The sequence below is a fragment of the Hydra vulgaris genome, chromosome 03 (genome assembly GCF_038396675.1).
Source record: "Hydra vulgaris chromosome 03, alternate assembly HydraT2T_AEP".
NCBI classification, from domain to species: domain Eukaryota; kingdom Metazoa; phylum Cnidaria; class Hydrozoa; order Anthoathecata; family Hydridae; genus Hydra; species Hydra vulgaris.
In genome coordinates this window covers 58650582-58674000 of record NC_088922.1, presented here as the reverse complement: position 1 = coordinate 58674000, position 23419 = coordinate 58650582, and the positions used below count along the sequence as shown (strand labels likewise).

At 26.9% G+C, this 23419-nt stretch overlaps 1 protein-coding gene across 1 annotated transcript in view; it reads left to right on the top strand.

Moving 5' to 3' along the window:
• LOC100212580 (midasin) overlaps positions 1-23419 on the top strand; it is a 186762-nt gene that overhangs the window by 6619 nt on the left and 156724 nt on the right. The window contains exons 2-3 of the mRNA XM_065793812.1: positions 9620-10552; positions 16501-16736. Of these exons, the coding sequence (XP_065649884.1) occupies positions 9620-10552; positions 16501-16736 (1169 nt within the window). The remainder of the gene's footprint in view (positions 1-9619; positions 10553-16500; positions 16737-23419) is intronic.

Below are 23419 nucleotides of genomic sequence, written 5' to 3'. Positions count from 1 at the left end.
ATATAGAACAAATAGAAAGGCAATAGAGTGAAGTGGTGCTAAACGAAAGCACATGAAAGAATAGTCTGTGGATTCAAACCTAGTTTCATGACAAATGGGTGAATTCTCACGAATGTAAATGCCCAGGCCAAGCACGTAACTATTGGAGTCTTTACGAATTAAAGGAAGATAACCATCAACATTAAGCTCACAAGATGAGACAGCTGAACTCAAATTAGTCTCACAAAGAGCAAGTTTCACAAAACTTTTCACAAAGCAAATAAAATGCTTGGTCGTATCAAAAAATCATTTGTTTGTTTCAATTATAAGTTACTTTGTTTGCTTTATATTTCTTTTATTGGTCCATTACTAGAGTTTGCAGTTCCGGTATGGTCTCCATTTCTTAAATTGGATTGTGACTACAAGGTGTAAATTAGCCCTGTGGGGTCCCGTCAAATGCAGTATTCCCAAATGCTCATAAAATTAAAATTCCCAATTTAAAGTTAAAAAAATCCATTCTCCAAATAAAGTTAGCTAAATGAAAGTTTAATAATAATTCTAAAAATTGTTAAATAATTATTAGTAAATACTAATAGAAAAATAGCATAAAAAATTCTAATTAATTGATTGTGTGAAACTTGAAATAAAACCGCCGTTATTGGTATAACTACGCAATTGCATAACTGTGAAAATGTCTCTTGGAAAAAACTTCTTGAAAATTGGAATTTTCCCTGCAATTTTAGGGATTTTTTCGGCAACTTGCTTGTAAAATTCACTTCTCAATATCTGCAAATTCTTTGCGATACCTTCCGACATCAGCAAGTATTATATAAAAAAGTTAACAAGGAATAAAGTACAATTTAAAAAATTATTATATTTGTTTAGTTTAACACCCGAAAATGCTATTTCTTTAAATGTTTCACCTGTTTTGGATAAAAGTTCAAGTAACTTATAAAGTCTTACTGCAAACTCTTCTTAAAGTAGTACTTGTGTTTCAATATTTTCCAATTCAAATGGGGAGAAATTCCGTATTTCGTCAAAACGCTGTATCAAGTTTATTCCTGGTTAACACCCTGGACAATATATCAAAAGAATTCAGCGCAAAGCTACTAAACTAGTATCATCAATCTGAAATCTTTCCTATACAAAAAGACTCAAAGAATTAAACCTAACTATACTAGTGGAAAGGAGACAAAGAGGAGATCTAATACAAATGTACAAAATTATGCATAATATTGACAAATTAGAAAAAGGCATTCGTTTTCCAATCGTTAACAATCATACGAGAGGTCACTGCTTTAAAATTTCCAAGGAAATGGCAAAGCATAAGCACAGAAAACTTCTTCAATTGAGTGGCGAATTTATGGAACTCTCTGCCAGAAGAAGTTATTACATCGCCTTCAGTCAACAGCTTTAAAACAGCAATTGATTGCTAGATGAGATGAAATCGATCATTTCGGCTGTCAAAGTGTGCCTGATAACACACTCTCTGGCTCTGCCAGTTATAGCGTTTACTACTAACATAACATATATATATATATATATATATATATATATATATATATATATATATATATATATATATATATATATATATATATATATATATATATATATACATACATACACACACAAACCTCGGAATTAGGGTCAGTAATGCCGACCTAACTGCCGACCTTAAAGTGTTTGAGGTCGGCAAAAAATTGCCAACTTCGTTTCTATGTTTTATGGTAACCCCTTTGTATCAAATTTTTTTTGCCAACCTTATGCCGACCTCTAACACTTTGAAGTCGGCAATTTATTGTCAACCTCATTTTTCCTAATTCCAAGGGTTATATGTATGTATATATATGTGTATATATATATATGTGTGTATATATATATATATATATATATATATATATATATATATATATATATATATATATATATATATATATATATATATATATATATATAAATAAAAGTTTTAATAATAAAATTGTTATCATCTTTTTTAGTAGTCTTAAGATACAAGTAATTTATTTATTATTGCTCTGTTCTTCAAGAACATTGAACACACTATTTGCATAATACACTAAATTTTTAAATAATATAATACACTAAATTTTTAAGTAAAGACTTTTCATTAATTTTTGTATAGGTCGGATTAATAAAAAAAGCAATTGCTTTTACTCGACATTTTTGAAGAAATTGTTACGCTTTTCGTGAATACAAAATTGAGCAAAATTGATTAAAGAAATGTATTCATGTAAAGATGAGCCATTAGTTTGAAAGTGCTGCGTAAAAGCAATTGCTTTTTTTTAATCACCTGGCCCTAAGGGGTCGTCCATAAAGTACGTACGCTTTTTTTTCGACATCATTATGACCCCGCATTATGCAATACACTTTTTTGAGTACCCTCCACCTCCCTAAAAGTACCTATGTTTTTAACCTACCTACCCAACATTTTATGATATTTTTTTAAATTTAGTGTCTCCTTTCTTTTATAATTGATTCAATGCCCTTTCATCCAATAATCTCATTTGCTACCCTCTTGCCCTCCGAGCATACATACTTTATGGACGATCCCTTATGATTTGAAAAGGTTATAAAACTGTTGTTAAAACCATAAAAAACAGTTTTATAAAATAAATGTATTTAAACTTGCGTTCACTTTTTGAAAAATCTGTAAAAAAGCAAGTCATTTACATATCTTTAAAACAAATTTATTTACATGATATATAGTTAAATATGTAACAAATATTAAAAAAGAAAATCTATATAAAGCAAATTTTTCTTAAAAAACAATAAACATTGAAGGCACTTTTCAAAATCAGTTATAACAGCTGCCATCTATAGGACCAAGGAGCCAAGCATAGCCTATTGTAAAGGAAACCATATTTAAATATTGAAATAATTAAAAATATTTGTTGCTGATAGGGACGATGATTAAATATATATTGAAATATTACGTGATTCCATATTAGTTGGAAGTTAAGTAGGAAGTTATTGTAAGTTAAGTAGGAAGTTATTGTAAAGTAAAAAGTAAAAAACAATTAAAAAAGAACAAGATAGAAAACAGATTTTTAAAAACTACTTAATTTTGTGAGCATTTTGGCAATGGTGTTCAATTTTGAAACCAATATCTTTAATGAAAAGCCAACTTGTTTAACTAATTTCATTTAAAGAGTAAAATTATTAATAACACTAAAGATAAAAAAAAATGAATATTTGATATAGACAGTTGTACTATAGTAATATCAAATGTTATCTTGGCTTTTAGTGAATGATTAAAAGCAGTTAGTGAAACTACCTGTAATCATTTTTAAGGATAGACACCAACAGGAAGGTAAGCCAAGCTGTCTATTAACATAAAACATTACAACAATAACATCACAACAATTACGCAAAGCAATAGCAAATAGCTTAAGATATTTTAGGATCACATTACACTAAATATTAACAGATATGTGTTTTATCTGTATTTTTTATATATATTATATAACTAAATATTAAAAGATTTTATATATAAAATATATAAAAGATTATATATATATATAACTGTAAAAGGCTAGACAGTAGACATTAAATATATAACAGTAGCACCTTTTGGCACTAAATGTTATCTCACACCTCTACTAACTGCACCGCTTGGCTGGCAAAGTTGGCAATCTTGCTTGACGCTACTTTACTTTTTTTCTTTTTTTTTAATAGATTTTTAGTTATAAAAATAGCTGGCTAATATAGCAGTCTAGCTCTACACACACTGTAAGTCACTTGCTTGGCTAGTTTAACGGCCTAGCTCTACATACACTTGCTTGGCTAGTTTAACAATCTAGCTCTACACATTTAGCTATGGATTATCACACTAATAACTATTTAAAAGCAGTTATAACTGTAGGCAAACTAACAAAGACTGGTTGCACTTACTACATTTTTTTATTAAAAAAAACTAGATATTTAACATTAAAACAATAATCATTTATAAATGAAGTATATTTGTAAATAAAACATTCTTGAAAATCATTTATTAAATCATTCAAAAGTTGTGCTATTTTGTTAATGCAACTTTTGGAATATTATATGGAATTTTTGGAACAAATAATGTTTAAATAAAAAAAGGACAATTGATAAATAAAAAGTATAATTAATAACTAAAAGTCATTACATATATCATACAGCTTTTATAGTCTAATATTTATATAATTTTATAATTAATTTATAGTCTTTAGGTTTTTCATCAAATGTTCATAGTTTGCAAGCAAACTATGAACATTTGATAAAAAAACCTTAAGACTATAAATTAAGAACATTATTTGTGTAACATTTTTCACCTACCATCCCTTGAATGGAATGTTTATCAATTTTGAAAAATAAACTATTAAATGCTTTAGTTCTTGAACAGGCAACATATAGTTGCCCATGAGAGAAACACGTTTTTTTAGGTATGCACCAACTCTGTTAAAGGTTTGACCTTGACTTTTATTAATTGTCATCAAAAAAGCCAATCTAACAGGAAACTGATGATGGTTCAGAACTAAAGGTAAATTAGAATCTGATGGAGCCAACTGAATTTGAGGAACATATACCCATATACCACCAGAAACACCTGTCAAAACCTCTGCAACAATATAATTATTTTAAAGAGCACAAACTTTCATTCGAGTGCCATTGCATAACCCAGCTTTGAGATCTAGACTTCTAAGTAGCATAATTACACAACCAATTTTTAATTTTTAACAATGAGGAGGCATACCAGAAGGAGTTAAGCTGTTCAAAAACAGGAAAGTTATTTCTTTCATTAGGGTCATCAGTTTCTATTTGATCAGCACTTAAATAAATTTTCACCTCACCCAGTAGACATTCAAGCACTTCTTCATTGATTGATAATGAATCTACACTAGTGGGTGTAAAAATCACACGTTTCGAATAATCATTTTGTTTAGCATCTCCAAAAATCTTATCAACAATTGAGTGATTTTCTCTAATAATGCACTGATTAGGTATTTCAATGCATCCTTTAAAAATATCCTCTACTTTGACAGGTATTGTTTTAATAGCCATTGAGAAAACTCTCCTTCCCCATCATGCACTCTTTTCAGTAATTGCAAATTATAAACAAGTTCTATCTGTCTGTCTAAAAAATAAAAATTAGGCAATAAAATCAAAACAAAAATAAACTTCTTTGTTATTAAAGTTAGAATACAATAAAATTAAAACAATAGCTATTAGTGAAAATGGAATTCCTACTTAAAGATAATGAATGATAAAACTAACTTATTTTGCTGTCAGCTTACCTGTCTAAATTTTATTTTCATTAATCCTTCTACAAACAAAAAAGAATCTATAAATAATAAAATGAATTAAACTTACTAAATAGGCCTTCCAATGCACCTAACTGTTCTGAAAAATAAAACAATAGTTCTAAAAAAAACTGAATCATTGTTATAAAAAAAAGCACTGTACTAAAAAAACTACTTTACCAGTCATTTTTTAAAGTTTTTAACTTCTAAAAAAAGAAAACAGACTAATAAAAATAACCAAGAACAAACAAACATTAATAATATATTATTGATAATATAAATAAACAACATCAATTCTTTGCGAATTTGCTTGAAAGACCGTGTGGAATATAGAACCGAATGTAGAAAAGCCTAGAAACTACTTTAAAATGACGTAAGATGACTATTAGCTAACTATTAAAATACAGTATTAATATTAAGAAGAATAAAAATTATAAAAAAAGAGGTAATTCACTGTTATTCAGGGTAGTAAGCCTCCTTAACCAAAACCAAAGAAACTCAATCATGGAGATGGACTTTCTATGTCAAGAAAATTGACCCTATTTAGGACAAGGTAATCATTCAGCAGGAATTAAAATACTGCATGAATGGTGTGGATTTCACTTTTTGTTTTGTCACTTTCTGAAAGAGTTTCGAAGTTAGAAAATAATGAAACCAAAAATTTGACAGAAATAAACCAGATGAAAAGTGATTTAGGTAATGCCATGTCATTGAGAACTTCAAATATCAGCAATGACTGGGTTGAAATAGTAACAAAAGGTAGTCAAAATAAAAAAAAGCCTTCTGATCAGTTAGTTGTCGCAAATTCAACAATCAACGAAATGAATGCAAAAGAGAGAAGAAAGAAAAATATCATTGTTTTGCAGTGTTCCAGAATCAGCAAATCCTTTATTAACAAAACAGAAAGTTGAAGATCAGCAGAAGATAAATGATATTTTGTCCATAATAGAAAAAGATGATGTTAAGCCTGTTAATATGAGAAGATTAAAATCAAAAGTTGTGAGGCCTGGCCCTATTCTTGTTGAACTTTCTGATTTAAATGTCAGAAATCCAGTTCTGTTAGCGGCAAAAAAGTTAAGAAGTAGCAACACTTATAAGTCTGTATATATTAGCCCTGATTTAATGGAAGCTGAGAGAAAAATGGACTTTATATTAAGGAGGGAGAGGAACAAATTAAATTCTGAATTGGCACTGATTCGCCCTTTCCATATGGCATCAAATCTTCCGAATCTTATTAGTGTTAGCGAAACTTGGTTTAAAATTTTTCAGTTGTTAACAAATGGATATAATCTTTACAGAAAAGACTGATGTGATGGTAGAAGAGGAGGCGGTGTATATCTTTATATTGATAATTAGATTAGTTCATATGAAGTCAATCTGTTGGTCTAATGGTAGTGCATCTTCAATCAAAAACAATAATGACATTAAGCAAAAATTTGTAAATCTGTTAAACGAAACCTTTCTATATCAACATGTAAATGTCCCTACATTCCAAATGTCAAATGAAGTTGCATCAAATATGGCATATATGGCAATATGTGTGCAATAGGAACAAAATTTGTGCTAAGAAATATTGATAAGGGGCATTTGATTATCTTTTTTGATTAGTGTTTAAAAAATAAAGTAAATGCTTCCAAAAGACAGATATGTAAGTTCTTTTATAAAAATGCAAAATTTGATAAAATATCACAATTCATTTCAAATGTTGACTGGGTCAATTTATTTGAGAATAAACAGGTCCAGGAGATGTATGATGAGTTGATTTATTATACCAGCGTAGCAATTAATTTATTCATTCCAATTGTTGATGTTTCTTTTCTTAAAAATAAAGCAACTTTATAGATAAATAAAGAGTTAAAAGATCTTATCAGAAATATACAAACTGTGCTGGTAAATAGAAAGAAGTGAATTTGGGTAATGAATACAAAAAATTATGTTGTCTTGTAAAATCAGTAGTGAAAAATGCCCGTCTCACTTACGAAAGAGATTTAGTATTGAAATCTAAGAAAAATCCCAAATTGCTCTATAAATACATTAACAATCAAATAAATGTAAAAGAGTCAATAGTGACTTTGAGAAAACCTGATGGAGAATTATCTCAAGATCTATTGGAAATTTCAAATATTTAAAATAAATGCTTTTAGGATGTTTTTGTAATTGAAGAACAAGGTGAACTTTCATTCTTTGAATCAAGAGTATAAAATAGCACTAGCAAATATACTGATTTTTCTCCTGAAGAAATAACATACAATAATTTTTTAAATCAACTTTAGAAACTTGATCAAAACAAAGCATGTGGTCCGAAAAATTTTTATCCGGCACTGCTCAAAAATTCATTGAATGCTTTTGCTCTACCACTTACATTAATTTTTAGGAAATCTTTAGTTGCTAGTCAACTGCTGATTCAATTTAGATCTGCAAACGTAACTCCACTTTACAAAAAAGGCGATAAAACAGTAGCAACAAATTATTGCCTAGTTTCCCTCACTTCAGTTCTGTGTAAGATACTAGAAGGAATAGTCCAAAGTAAAATTGAAAAATAATGATAACAATTTGTTGGCGCAGCAGCAACATGGGTTTGTGAAGAAAAAGTTGTGTACAACAAATTTACTAGAGACTATTAATTTTTTAACATGCATAAAAAACGGTACACCAGTTGATGTTGTTTTGCTAGATTTTGTAAAAGCTTTTGATACTGTTGCGCATAAAAGACTGATATTAAAGTTAAAAGCATATGGAATTACTGGTCTTGTTTTGAAATGGATTGAATCATTCCTAACAAATAGATAACATAGAATAGTTAAAGGTGAAATTGTATCTAGCTGGGTTAACATTCTAAGTGGTGTGGCGCAAGGTTCAGTTATTGGTCCTTTCCTTTACGTTATTTATATTAACGACTTACCTATAATAATGAAAAACATCACAAAGGTGATACTAAGATTTAAGCAACTGTGGATTCTAATCTGTGTATGAGAGAAATTCAAAATGACTTAGATAGAGCCTTTAAATAGACCAAAGATTAGCTATTAAGATTTAACGTAAATAAATGTGTTGTCATGCATTATGGTTCAATTTACAAAAAGAGTCCCCTTTTTTATTAATGGTGTTCAACTGCTGGAATCAAAATCAGAAAAAGATCTTGATATTATTTTTAATACAAATCTTAAATGTAAGGATCAAGTCAACATAGCAATTGGTAAAGCAAATCAGATGCAAGGCCTTGTAAAAAAATCATTTGCGAGATTTGACTGTAAACTTTTATGTTTCCTTTATTTTACATTCTTTCGTCCTCTTTTAGAGTTTGCTATTCCGGTTTGGTCTCCGTATCTGAAAGCAGATTGTGATGCTATTAAAAGAGTGCAACATAGAGCAACAAAACTTGTACCTTCAATAAGTAACCTTACATATGAAGATCGACTTGTTTCTTTAGATTTAACCACTTTAAATGTAAGAAGAAAAAGAGGCGACTTGGTTCAAATATATAAATTTGTTCATGGCATTGAAAATATAGAAATCAACAAAAGTTTTTCATATGTAAATAACAGTTTGAGAGGTAACTGTTTTAAATATTACATAGAATTTGCCAGACTTCCATCAAGAGAACATTTCTTTTTCAATAGAATTGCAAATCTGTAGAACTCATTTTCCAATGAAGTCATAACAGCACAATTGGTTGATAATTTTAAAGTCGTTCTTGATTGCTGGTTGAGGAGCAATCAAGCATAACAGCTGTCAAAGTGTGCATGAAAACACACTCACTGGCTTTGCCAGCACAGCAAAAGTTTATTATTACAATTACTATTACATGCACATGCGCGCACACACACACATATATAGGCTAAAATATATTATTTTATATGCTAGTTCAGTTAACTTGTAGGCATTTGTATTGCTTTCTATTTTACTATATTTATTACTTTAAGCTAAATAAACACTCAAGTTGGTATGTCTTTAAAAACTCTGTGCAAAACATATCTCGGATGAGGTGCAAATCTTTAAAATTTTAAAAGTTTAATAGTATAAATATATCAATATAAATAATATTTATAATAAATGTAAGCAATATTTAATATCAATATCAATATGAGAATCAACATAGCATATAATAGATTTTTCTTCTGGTTATTAAACCTGTTGGTAAATTTTTGTTGAAATTAAAGAACATCATAAGTTATACATCTAAAAAATCTAATAATCCTAAAAATAAAAATAATAGACGCCCCCCAAAAATTTAGTGTTTAATTAATAAAGTTTATCAAGTTTATTAAAATGTAACAATTGATACATGATGTAATTTAAGGAGTAACAAATAGTGATAATATAGTAAAATAATGTTTAGTAACTTTTATTTCTAGATTTTCAAAGGTATTCAAAAGAACAACATTCTTCATTACCTTTCAAAATTGATGCTGTCTGATGAAGCAAAAATACCTGTTGTTTGTTTGTTTGGAAATTTGCTTCCTGAACTCTTTTACCGTTTATTCAATGAACTAAAGAATAATATTAACAAGTCTAGTTTTCCATCAGCGTTAAATCAAACAGCATGTCTTTCAACATTACTTCTTGAGAAAGGTCCAGCTATGTTGAAACTTATAAAAAAATTTTTAAATTGGATTTCAGAAAGTTTTATGAATAACTGTGAAGGTTTTGAGGCTATAATGCATTATCATGAGGCTATTCCTTCATTACTTCAACTTACTTATTTTTTTTGTAGTTTTGAAAAAACTTACAAAAGTGTTTTCTCATTAAAAAATTTACTTTGTTTTTGCAATTCCAATGATATAATTGTTCGATGGTATGCATTTAAATTAATATACAATGAGCTGAAAACTCCTTGTATAGAAACTCAACTTAAAATAAGGTTTAATGAAAATGATTTTAACACAATGATTTTGCAAGAGTATGAACTTAAACAGAATATTAAAAACTTCGCTAAACATGATAGTGATATCTTTTTAAAAAAAGTTATAACTCCTAGCATTTCAAATTTTTTTTTTGAAAAATCTGACTTTAATGGTAACTTTTTTCCAATTTATAATTTTATATTTGAGCACTACAACAGTAACAGTAAAAATGATGCTTCTTTTCCGTTTTTGGTGTTAACTGAGTTGACTAAACAAACATTAAAGTCTATTGCTGTTGGTATAATGTCAAATTATCCAATCTTATTGTCTGGAGACACTGGTTGTGGTAAAACAACTATTGTCGAATCTCTTGCTGCGTATCTTGGAAGAAATAGATCACCTAATATCATAAAAATTCAACTTGGAGAACTAACAGATAGCAAGGTTTGTTTTAAATTTTAATAAAATCTTCTTTTTTTTGACTATAAATTTCATAATAAACTTATTCAAGTTATTATTAGTGAATCTATAGAGTAAAGCATGGCAGAATGAAATAAGTTATTCTTTTGCTCTCAGTCACTAATTGAATAAATTGGTGACTAAGTGAATAATTAACTTTCTTGGAAAATATATTCAGAATCAAACCATTGAATTGATTGATAATCCCAAATAAAAAGCAAGTTCCAAATAAAAAGACAATTCCAAATAAAAGCAAAATATTTTAAACTTTTAGCAATTATGATTATGTTGTAGAGATTGCAATAAGATGGTTGTTTTTAATGTCATAAAATTTTAATAAAATATTATGGCATCTTAAAATCTGCATACAAACAAGGTATACACTGTTGTGCTTGCAGTAGGGCAATTCCATTTGAAAACATCCAGGGCATGCAATCCTAAGTCTCAGGTTTTGGTGATTTTTACACTAATCAAAGATTTTAATAAGTTTTGAACATCCCCAAAATTCATCATCATAATAAACAGGTGGGAATTTTTATTTTTATTTCTATGAGTAAGTTTATATTTTCTAGTTTTTAGAAAATTTTGTTTTTAGTTTTTTTATGAGATTTCTCATAATATATTTAATGAGATTTCTCTTTTTTTTTATGAGATTATCTTTTATGAGATTTCTCATTTTTTTATGAGATTTCTTATAGTCTCTTTGTTCATAACAAGTAAAATTTAATAAATGGGGAAAAGGATTTTTTAATAATTAGCTCAGGGTGTGTGGTAAATTTTTTGAAAATTAAGAAAAACTTTCATGTATTATACACCTTTTATTTAATTATATAAATTAAGAAAAACTTCCATGTACACCTTTTATTTAATTATATAAATTAAGAAAAACTTCCATGTACACCTTTTATTTAATTATATAAATTAAGAAAAACTTCCATGTACACCTAAGAAAAACTTCCATGTACACCATGAAAATTAAGAAAAACTTCCATGTACACCTTTTTAGTGAGTGCCACCTTTTTAAGTAATTTTAACCATGCTTTTTTAATTAAATTAAAATAAATTAGACCATGTTTTTTTATCTGTTTAAATATAAAAAACTCTCCAATCTTTTTTAACAACTCTAACTAAACTATTCAGGGCAGCATCTAAAAAAAAAAATTGAGCTATATCAGCATTTTTGTAATTAAACTCGCCCTAGTAAAATTGCAATTAAGGTTAAAAGTTTATGTTTATTTTAAAATATTTTAAATTGTTTTTTCGGATTCTTCGCTTCAAAATATGTAAGTGTACATATTTTCATCTTTCCATTGGGCATAGAACAGAAACAAAGACCAAAACCATTTTTAAATGGTGGATTTTCCTTTGTTTAAGGCAAAGTTAATATTTTTATATTTTTGAAACTGTTCGGAGTTAAATGATAAAATTTTGTGGATGTTCATAACTTATTAAAATCTTTGAGTCATGTAAAAATCAGTGAAATCTGAGACTCAGGGTTGCATTTTGTTGAAAAATTTAAAAATTTTATTGAAATTATATTATATTATTATATGCAATTATTGAAAAAAAAAACACATTCAAATCATTTATGTAATTTAAAAAAAATTGGCAAATAGTAATCAGAGCAATACAAAGTTTACAGATGTGTTGTTAAATTACCATTGTTTGGCTACAATAAAAAATCAATTACATGGTTGGAAATTGCATCAATGCTGCTGGTAATCATTTATGCACTATACTTTTGTATATGCAATCTGTAATATATTATAAAAATCATTATGAAAATTCTAGGATATTTTAATCTGTAAGTTAATCAAAATTAATGATTTAATTAAATAAATCTAAATATAGAGATTGAATTAAAGGTATTCATATTTTAGTCATAAAAAGACACTTGATACATGTTATCTATTGGGTCATACTTATTTGCATGGAAAACTAAAGTTAGTTTACCATATGATTTTTTAGGAGTTAGTTTATGATCTCATTTTCCACACATTCTGCAGCCATTAGATGTTGGGATTTATTGCCTTGTCAAAAGAGTTTGGTGCAAATTAATTTAAAAGTTTTATATAGAGGCAAAGTTCAGCAATTTATCAAAAGATTGCTTTCGTCAAATGCAAACAAATTATTTAGCTGAAAAGTGAGTTTCTTATATTCGTGCAAATAGTCACTGGATTTTAAAATACCTGTATGTTTCCACTTGACATTAATAAAATTGATCAGTCAATGTTACAAATTGTTAATATGTTTGAAACATATCAACTAATCTCAACCACCAGAATCAATGCCAGCACCAACACTAGTTACTACACCATCTCAGCTAATGCTTTCTGAATCTATACTAAAATGTCTAGTATCAACAATATATATCATCAGCTCTAAAGTGAACTTGCAAGTGAACTTGTCATGCAGCCATCCTCCAATGTTGTAGTTAATGCTGCTACTCTAAAGATTATTCAAAAAAGTTTTTTGAATACTCTTTAGAATAGCATATAATAAATAATCGGACAAATCATTTACTACAGCTTTGAAGCAAATGCTTTACACCCAACACATTGACACAAAAAATGTATAAAAATGTAAAAGCAAATAAATTAAACTCTAACAAAAAACACACAAGCAAACATCACAAAAATATAAAATTTTGTTATGTTATTATTGAAAGAATAATCAGTTGTTTTTTAATTAGTTATCACTAGTTGCATTTTTAAATTATGCAGGGTTTGTAGTGAAGCTGGAAAACCTAGAAAATTAGTTTTATTTGGCTATAGTCATAAAAAACCTGGAATAGTCAGGAAATTCTTTTTAGAAATTAGATAGTCAAGCCAGGAAGTTTTATCTGAAAAATGACAAGTTTTTTGTTTGTTGATGATACAATGGTTGTATCTATAGCCGAAATAAACACACAAATAGGTTGAACCTATTTGAGTGTTTATTTTGATAATCAATAAATACCTTATATCAGATCTATTATTTATTTTAAGGTTTAATTAAATACCTTATATCAGATCTATTATTTATTTTATGTTTTTGTTAAATACCTTATATCAAATATATTATTTATTTTAAGGTTTAATTAAATACCTTATATCAGATCTATTATTTATTTTATGTTTTTGTTAAATACCTTATATCAAATATATTATTTATTTTAAGGTTTAATTAAATACCTTATATCAGATCTATTATTTATTTTATGTTTTTGTTAAATACCTTGTATCAGATCTATTATTTATTTTAAGGTTTTGTTAAATACCTTATATCAAATCTATTATTATTATGTTTAAAATTGTTTTAATGAAGAAGGATTAAATAAAGACAATTACCCTAGGTTTAATTTTTGGTTTGTTATAGGGAATAATAATACCCAGGCTAAAAGCAAACTTTGCCATAAAGTAATTTAACATTCAAACAGGAGTATCCAAGCTCTAAAAAGTCATGAGAAAGGAAAGAAGGATGTTTCATTTGAAGCTCTTTTGTTTTTAAATTGCCTGCTGCTAATATAATTCATATAATTCATTTATCTAAGTAAAGGAGTCTATTTTAAAGATAATTGATAGTTCCTTAACAGGATTTTTAATTAGTTTGTTTATTATATTAGTTTGCTTTGCAAAAATCAAAAGGAATTTGCTTAAGCTTTTATTAAAACAAAGGTTAATTAATGTGCTTAAATACAATTTTATTGTTATATTATAGTTTATTATCATATCATAAGGTAATATTTTAGTATTACTACAATCTCATTTATATATAACAGATTATATTATATCAGATTTATATCAGATTTATATGATATAAGGCTTTGTGGATTGCGCTAATCAGAAGTTTATGAGGTTGTTATATCTTTAGATGATTGTAACTTTAAATAGATGTTGTTTTGATTACACTAAATTTATTTTTAGAACTATTGTTTAAGAAAATTTGCAATTTTTATTTAGTATTGCAAAATAATTTTTATTAATTAAATAAATTTTTCAATTAAAATTAGTTAAATAAATTTTTCAATTAAAATTAATTAAATAAATTTTTCAATTAAAATTAATTAAATAAATTTTTGATTTATATAATATCGCAAAGTTGCAAAAAAGTGCAGTGCAATGTAGTTTAAGTAAAAGTTTGTAATTTATGCATAAATAATTTATAATTTATGCGTAGTTAATTCATAAGTCATACAAATTTTCACCTAAATAAGTTTTCAAATTACGGCTAAATAATTTCAAAAACTCTCAAAAATTGTATGCCATAATTTATGGACAACCCCATATTGAACAAAAGTTTATGAACTTATACATTTTAAAAGGTAGAACTTTTATCTTAATACTTGTTAAACTGAAATTTGTTTCACAGAACCACTTTAAGAGTTAAAGTTATAGAAACCTTAAAGTGTTATCTTCAAATAAGATATAAAAAATAAATTAAAAAAAAGTTTGATTTAAAATTTTTCTTGGCAAAAAGCCCATGAAAACTAAAGCATAAAAGATTTTTTACACGCAATGCAAAAATTTTTGCATAGCGTGTAAGGCCAGCATGCAGAATTATTTGCAAAGAAATTTTTCACTGGTTCATCTTTTCCATTTTTTGACCATACTCTTCCTGACATCTAAGAGAAATAGATTATTTTATTGTTAGAAATCTAAATCATCCCAGCTTCTGTTGCTAAAGTTATTTTTAAACTATTAAACTATTTTTAAGTGCTTAACTTTTCTATAAAATGGCCTCTGTGGTTCCAATTTTTAAAAACTCTGTCGATAAGAGTTTTTGATAAAGTTTGGCATGCTGGTCTTCTCCATAAGTTTTCTTCATATGTTGTATATGGAAAAGTTTTAAATTATGGAATCTTTAATTTCTAACCACAGTATTAAAGTTATCCTTAATGGACAACACTCTTTCAATTCCTGTAATATCTGGGGATATCACAAAGCACTGTCAATAATCCTGTGTTGTTTCTTTTCTATATTTTTAATCTTTTTGATTATCTTATCTCTAAAGTTTTTTATTTGCTCATGACACTATCAGTCATGACACCCATTATGTAGCCTGTTCTGTTACAGCAGTGGTTGTTGAATTTTGATTCAGCTGTTTACTGTCGATAGTAGTATTCTTCTTATACTGATTAATGGCAACACTCATACTTAGTCTTTTAGTTTACGTCTAGTAAGTATCTGCTAAGTTTGTTTCTTTTTATCATGCTTGCTATTTTCTTATTCCTTATTTTGCCCTCTGCTTCTTTAATTCCTTTTTTTCCTTGTAAGGAATACTGTTGTCATATTACGGCTGATTCTTGATGATTCATGGAAATGATGCTTTTTTTCTATATACACAAATTTTTTTTTGTTTAAAAAAAAGTTGTTTATCTTGATAGTAACAGCTTAAACTCAAACCACTAGTTAAGGTACTAAAGAAAAACCTTTTATATTTTAATGAAAAGGAGGAGAGAAAATAAATATTTGTTACAGTACTTCTTATTAAACTTTTTTTTTGCATGTCATCATGATTGGATAAAGTGTAGAGTAGGTATATTGGAATAATTGTAAATACTTATTTAACAATTTTCATAATGTATTGATTATTTTCTCAAGTATTTCTTAAAACCTTTACTTTAGCAATTTATGTTTCAGTTTATTTCAATTCACTTAGTTTATGACTAACTATTGTTTGTGATTTAATTTTAATCATTTTTAAGTAATATGCAATATATATGCAATTTTAATTGATGGCATTATGCAACTTTATGAGTTTTTTAGGCCAATCTTTTTATGTTATGTTGATAATGACATTTTTTTATACTTATTTAATATGAAAGTTATTTTTGGAGTTTTTTGCAATCTTTTACACCTCTGTACTAACACCACAGTTTTTTGCAATCTTTTACACCTCTGTACTAACACCACTGTAGTTATAAAAATTAATTTATTTAAATCAATTTTTAGTCATTGTTAGGCTCATATATGTGTTCTGGCGCAAGTGGAAAATTTCATTGGCAACCTGGAACTTTAACTCAGGCTTTACGGCATGGAAGTTGGGTTTTATTTGAAGATATTAATACTGCACCTACAGATGTGCTATCCATGTTAGTTGCATTGGTAAAATTGAAAAAACTATATATTCCTGGTCATCCAGACGGAATTGAACCAGCCAATGGGTTTCAGATATTTGCTACCACAAGGTTAGATATATTTAGTTATTAATTTAAAAAAATTTGTAAATAGTGTTACATAAAATCAAAAAAATTTATTAAAATATACTTAGTATTATTATTAATTCTACTTATATATAATTAATTATATATAATATCCTTGTAATAAATTTCCATTTTTTAATTTCAATGCATATTAATAATTAAAATTCAATAATTAAATTAAATTTTAAAAATATTTTTTTCTAATTTATTTATAATTTTGCATTTTTAATTGCGTTTGAAATAATAACTTCAAAACTTTTATCTTTTGAAATGTTTTTTTTTAAAGATATATATGAAATGCTTAAACATTAAGTATCAAATTACTTTTAACGATTGTTTAATAAACCAACAAATTTAAATTAGCAAAGAGTTTTATCATTAAAGAATGTATTTTTTCTATTTAGACACAAAAAAAAAAAAAAAAAAATGAACTGTTTAATAAATAACGTAGTCTTTTTAAAAAAGTAATTTTTAATCATTTTATGCTCTGATTAGTAAAATCAAAAAAATCAAGTAAAAAAAAAATAAATATTTTTAACAATTCTTTGTTTAGAATCTTTTTTTTTAAAACTTGATTTACTAATCAGAGTATGTAATATTTTTATGTATATTTTTAAATAAAGTAATTAGATCATTCAGGTGTAACATACTCATTTCTATCCTAATTTAAATTAACTTAAAAGAAATATTTGAATAATAGATATTTAGATTTAAAGATTTGAAATAAAAATGTGGAAAAATACTTTCCAAGTTTTATATTTATCATAAAAAATATATGCTTATATATATAAAAAAACATGTACAATATATAACATATATACAAAATATACAATACATATAATATATATGCAATGCTTATGTATATAAAAAAAATTATATGTTAAAATCTGTGGTAATTTAAATTAAATGTGTTTGTTTTAAACAATCATTAGTAGTAAATTGTTATTTTATTTAAAAGCTTTTACTTAACATAAAAAATTTAAACTTCAAAGAATAATGGTCTAAAGTTATTCCTATAATCTAAAATGTCTAAATTTTCAAAATATCTAAGCAGCCATGGTAATATTGCCAAAAAATAAATAACTATATGCATGGTTAAGAATAGTTTATGATTGCATTCAATTCTGTCCAAGTCTGAGTGAAGGATTTTTGAGTCTGTACTAAAAGATTTTTGTTAAGTTGCCCTTCATCCACAATGATTATTATTAATCAGGAATTTTAGTTTTTTGTTTGCAGTTTTTTACATTCTACATCTTAATATATAAAACATTAATAAAAGAAATTATATTAGTTAAAAGGAGATATCTATAAATACAACTAATAAGTTTCAAATACAACTTGAAACTATCTGAGATTATTTTTTCTGAATATTTCTGGAATTCCACATATTTCATTAAATTTTTCTTTTTTTCTGGATATTCAAAGATTTTTTTGGAGATACTAGTTAAAAAATATTTATTTTTGTAACTTTGTCATAAAATAACAGAAACAGTTAAGGGATCTTCTGTAAATTATAAATACATCACTAAATTTAGTTAATTAACAATACAAAAAGATTAAAAGTTTTCTCTAAGCAAGAAATTGCATCAAACGTTGATAACCAACCATGATTAATACAGTCAGGTGCTATTCAATAGTTTACACATAAGTAATTCATAATATTTCACTTAAATAGTTTCATATTACAGGGTTCAATGTAAGGTCATTACAATTATTTGTTTAAAAACACTCAAATACTTTTCAAATAGTGCCAAGAAATACTTTTCAATAGTGCCAAAAAGTTTTTGACAGTCTCTGTCAAGTGATGATGAGTATGTTGGAATATTTAAGTGATGATGTGCATGATAAAGTGCATGTTTTCTTTAAAAGGTTACAAAGCCTTTTATCAGTTCATTTAATTGGTCGAGTCTAAAAGATTCAATATTAAATTATTAGTAGGTATTTTGTCATCTAAAAAAAGGTTTTTGATGTAATCAAGTAATGTTTTCATGTTAACTAATGTAAAAGATTTTTACTAGTTATGCTGCATCTTATATGTCTATGAACAGCAGAAGTTGTCTTGGATGTATGATGAAACAGAAAGAGCGCAAATGTTAGCAGCTAATCATCATAGCAAGTTGCAAACAATGTGACAATAACTGTGTCATTCATATAGTTGTTGCATAAAGGTTTCATTCATTCCTGTGCATCTGTATATATAACAGTTATTTTTATTTGTACTTGTACCATCAGTAGTTGTGCCAACAATAAGTGGCGAATCTTTAAAGGGGTAGTTGATTATCAATATCATTATTGAATGTGTCAAAGTCTTAATTATAATTTCCATTCATTCATTCATTCATCTTTCTTTCCAAAATAAAAAACTAATGTCATCTTGGGTATTTTGTTTTTTTAGTTGTTCCTGTTTCATCATACAATTGTATTGCACATTATTAACACCCAAAGCTCCAGGTACTGATAGTGGTAGTTCCACTTTAGTTCAGTTGGTAGAAGTTTTAAAATAAGTTCCTGTAATTGACTTGAATTTGGTCTACAAAAGTACCTTGGTAAAAAATAAGTAGATGACGTTTATTTAATTTTATAGTGAGTATATAATACACATTAGTGTAATCTGTTAAAATATGTAGATTTATCTAAGATAATGCAGAAAAACTTCTTAGATTATGTAAAAACATCCTTTTCCAAATATATAGCTCTTTCAAATTCAAAGCCTTATAGCTCTTCCAAATTCAAAGCGTGAGTTTCTTTTGTGTTATGTGCAGGGATGCGGAGTCCCAAAAAGGACTCCGGATTTGAATGTCACAAAAAGATTACTTCTTCCTAGTTTTTGGTATCCAGAAGCTCTAATAATATAAAAAACGCTTATGGACTACTATTGGTAAAAAAATTAAGACTTTTAGGTTAGAGAAACATCCACTTTTTGAACACAGAGTCCTTAGGTATAGTGGCGGCAAGGACTCCAGGACTCCGGGCTTAAAAACAATATGTTTCAAGTCATTAAACTTCATCAGTTTTTTTTTATATAGCAGATCATAAGTTAACCAACATTTTCAGAGCTTCTGGACAACAGAGACCAGGAAAAATAGAGATATAAAGCCAGAGTCCTTTTGGGACTCTGCATCTCTGGTTATGTGTTTCCTGCATCTACCCAAATTGCTTTCAGAATTAACACATTAAACTCTAAATCTGTAAAAAATTGACATTTTATGATAACTCCATAAAAGCTTATAAAAAGTGCTTTTTAGTTGTTGTTTTTTTAATTTTCTATAAGACTAAACCTTGCTTAACCTAAACCTTGCTAAACCTAAGCTTCACTTGAGACAAATTTTTTTTTTCTTTTAACAGATTTTTGTTTCATTTTAATGCTAGACCAAAAAGAAATTCAAAGGTTTGCAATACTCCCCCTTACTGTTTCTATACAGAAAGATATAGCTCCAAAAACAAAAGGATTTATATAAATAGTTTTAACTCACTAAGGAAGGATTATAAGTTGCCTTGAATTAGTTAGTTGTGAATTCTTTTTTTTGTGCTACAATACTCTTAGATAATAAATAGTCAGTTCTTTCTTTAAGTCAATTATCAACATTGACTTTAAGAAAGTCTGCAACAATGTTTTAAATACAAAAATATTTTTTATTTTACGCTTGATCTTTAATCTCCAGTGTGAAATATTTTCTTATTTTTTTCACAATAAAATGACTTCTTTTTTTAGTATTGAAAACTTTTTTTAACATTCAAAAAGGCCATCATTTTTAAGATAAAAAGCATTCTAATTGCATTTTGAATCAGATGCGTGCATATTTCAATTTAGTAGGTTTTGTAGTAAGTAATTTCTAAATGCTTTTTGAAGGTTTTAGTAAAGTAATCTCAACAATTATTCTTGATTAAGATTATCTTAAAATTATCTAAAAATATGATTTTGTTTTTAAATATTCTCTTGTAAGTAATAACAGTCTGGTATTGTTTTAAAATGTGTAAAAAGAATGCTGTTTTATATTCTTTATTTATATTAATTTTTAAGTTTAAAACGCAATTTTCTCAAAAATAAATAAAAATAAACATGCAAAGGAACAAGAAGAAATAATCTGAAAAAATTATATACAGTTTTGTGAAAAGTTTTTGAGGATGTCATTGGTAGAAAGCAGAAATGTTGAACATAGAATTATAAACAGAGTCTATTGTGGTTTCCACCAGGCTCTGTGTAAATAAGAAAACAACTTTTATATAATGTTTTTGCTTGAGACTTCTAATTTATTTGTATTTTAAATTCCCCAAGTCTGTGGGGGCGACTACATTCGAAAGGGCTGTTTTAATTTTTTTTATTAATCTTGTTCACACTTTAAATTGTAATGTTGTTGTCTTATGTAATATAATGAATGATTAGATTTGAAAATCAGTCTTAATTAGATTTATATGAAAAATGGTAATTCTGCGTTGGGTAAATCCATATGAAATCATTTAAAAAAAAAAAACATTTTCGACACCCTTATATCTCAGAATTTGTTCATTTTTACCTTACTTGCAGTCTATATTAAAAAAATAACAACTGCAAAAATTTTAGTTAAATTACTTATGGATTCCAGACATATCATCAGTTGAAATAATCCTGACTCATCATTTTAGTGATCATCTGAAGCAACTACAAAGCAACTTTGACATTTAGTATCTTTATAATGGCTTGGAGAAATTTTTTAAAATTTGGTACCCCAATAGATTTTTATTTGAAGAATCCAAAAATAGCACCCTCAAGACTTGATTGTCTCAGGAAATGCCTTGTTTATCCAATTTTGTTCAAAATTATTGACTTGTAAATTAATGATTTTTGGAGGTAAAATGAAGAATGTGGCCCAAAATCCCGAGTAATAAGTTTAATCATTATTTCATTTTAGGTCTACTGAAAAAAATTAGATCCATCAATTGTCTCTTTAATTCTTCAAAATTTCATCAAAGTTTGCATTTAAAATGGTATCTTATTAGAAAAATTTAAATTTTGTAAGGAAAGCAATTGAAATGTTTTTTAAAACATTTATTTAAATAAAACACCAAATAGTGTTATTTAGTGTCTATTTTAGGACATTTATATTCATATGCCAAGGGAGGGCCAGGGAGACTCTGACTAACTCTGACTAAATCTGCTCCCCCTCCCCATCTTTCCCAATCTCCCTGGATTTTTTTAATATTTTTTTATTTACATAAATTGAATTAATAATTATTAAAATATAATTCAAAAACATATATATATATATATTTTTAATTTAAGTTTGAGAAACTTTATAAATTCTATAATTTATTTTCATTATTTCAAATCGATAAATACCTCGTATTTCAAAGTAAGCATTCAAAACTGAGATCTTTTCACAATTTTAAAAACCTTAAATTTTAAAACCAAAGACTCTGAAATGTTTTTAAACATTTTTATTTATATCAATATCTTTATTTAGTAGTTTAAGATTAGTATAATCATTGACATTATGAGGTAGACAGTGGGAATTATTTAAACTTCCCCTCCTTTTTAGCCTTACATCCAAGGATTTAAAAAAAAGAAAAAAAGAAAGACAAATTCTAAATGCCAAACAGGTAAATAAAATTACAAGAAAATAATTTTAAATGCAGTTAATTTTTTTTTGTAACCAACTGCTTATATTCTCCAAATCTAAATCAGACAGGGCTCGAATTAAGCGTATCGCGATCGCGAATCGCGATTACTTTTCGCACCTTTGCGATTAGTTTTCTCTTAAAAAATTTTTCGCGATCTTTCTTTTTTTCGTGATTATTCTTTTTTTATTTTAGAAGATTGATACTTTATTCGCGAATATTTAGTGTTCTTTTACAATATAAAACTGCAGTGACTTCTGTAAAGATAATTTTTTTTTTTAAAGCGGAGCATAAAGTAATAGAAAGAAAAATAAAAGATTTAGAAAATCAATTAGCAAAAATGTTCAAATGCAGGAAAAAGACCGATTGTTTAAGGAAGGAAAAATTTATAAAAAACAAGCGATTAAATACCTATTCAAATCAAGAAATAAAAGATTTTGATTGAAAAAAGAAATTAAAGTTAATTGATTGAAAAGTCACTTTCTTAATCCGAATTCTAAAGGGCTTTATTCCGATTTAGCTCATTCATTATGAACAAATTTAATGATATTTTTATAAGTTTATTTTGCAAAGAATAGTGGAAGGCAATATAGACTCTAAATAGTTATTAAAAAAAAACTTTAAAGTTTGTTAGTACACTTGCTAATTTTAAATTAATAGCAATAAATGGATGCAAATAAGGACCACAGATGCAGATTATCTATTGTTAAAAAGTGGGAAAAACATTTTAATTGCGGGTTAGATTACGATTTAAATGGAAATGAAGTTATAAGATTAAGATGCAGTTTATGTAAACAATTTGAAAAATGGATAAGTCAAACAAAATTGTTTTCCATGACCTGGATCAAACCAGGAACAATACCAATAAGAAAAGATTCACTGGCATTGCACTTAAGCAGTGCACAACATAAAGAGGCCACACGAATTCATCAACAAACAACATTAGTTTCAGTTTCATTATCTAACCATGTTATTCATGATACTCCAATCAGGCGTGGTTTATGTAAAATGGCTGTAAAAGATGCTGACTCGTTACGGAAAAAGTCTAATATTGCGTATTACTTGGCAAAACT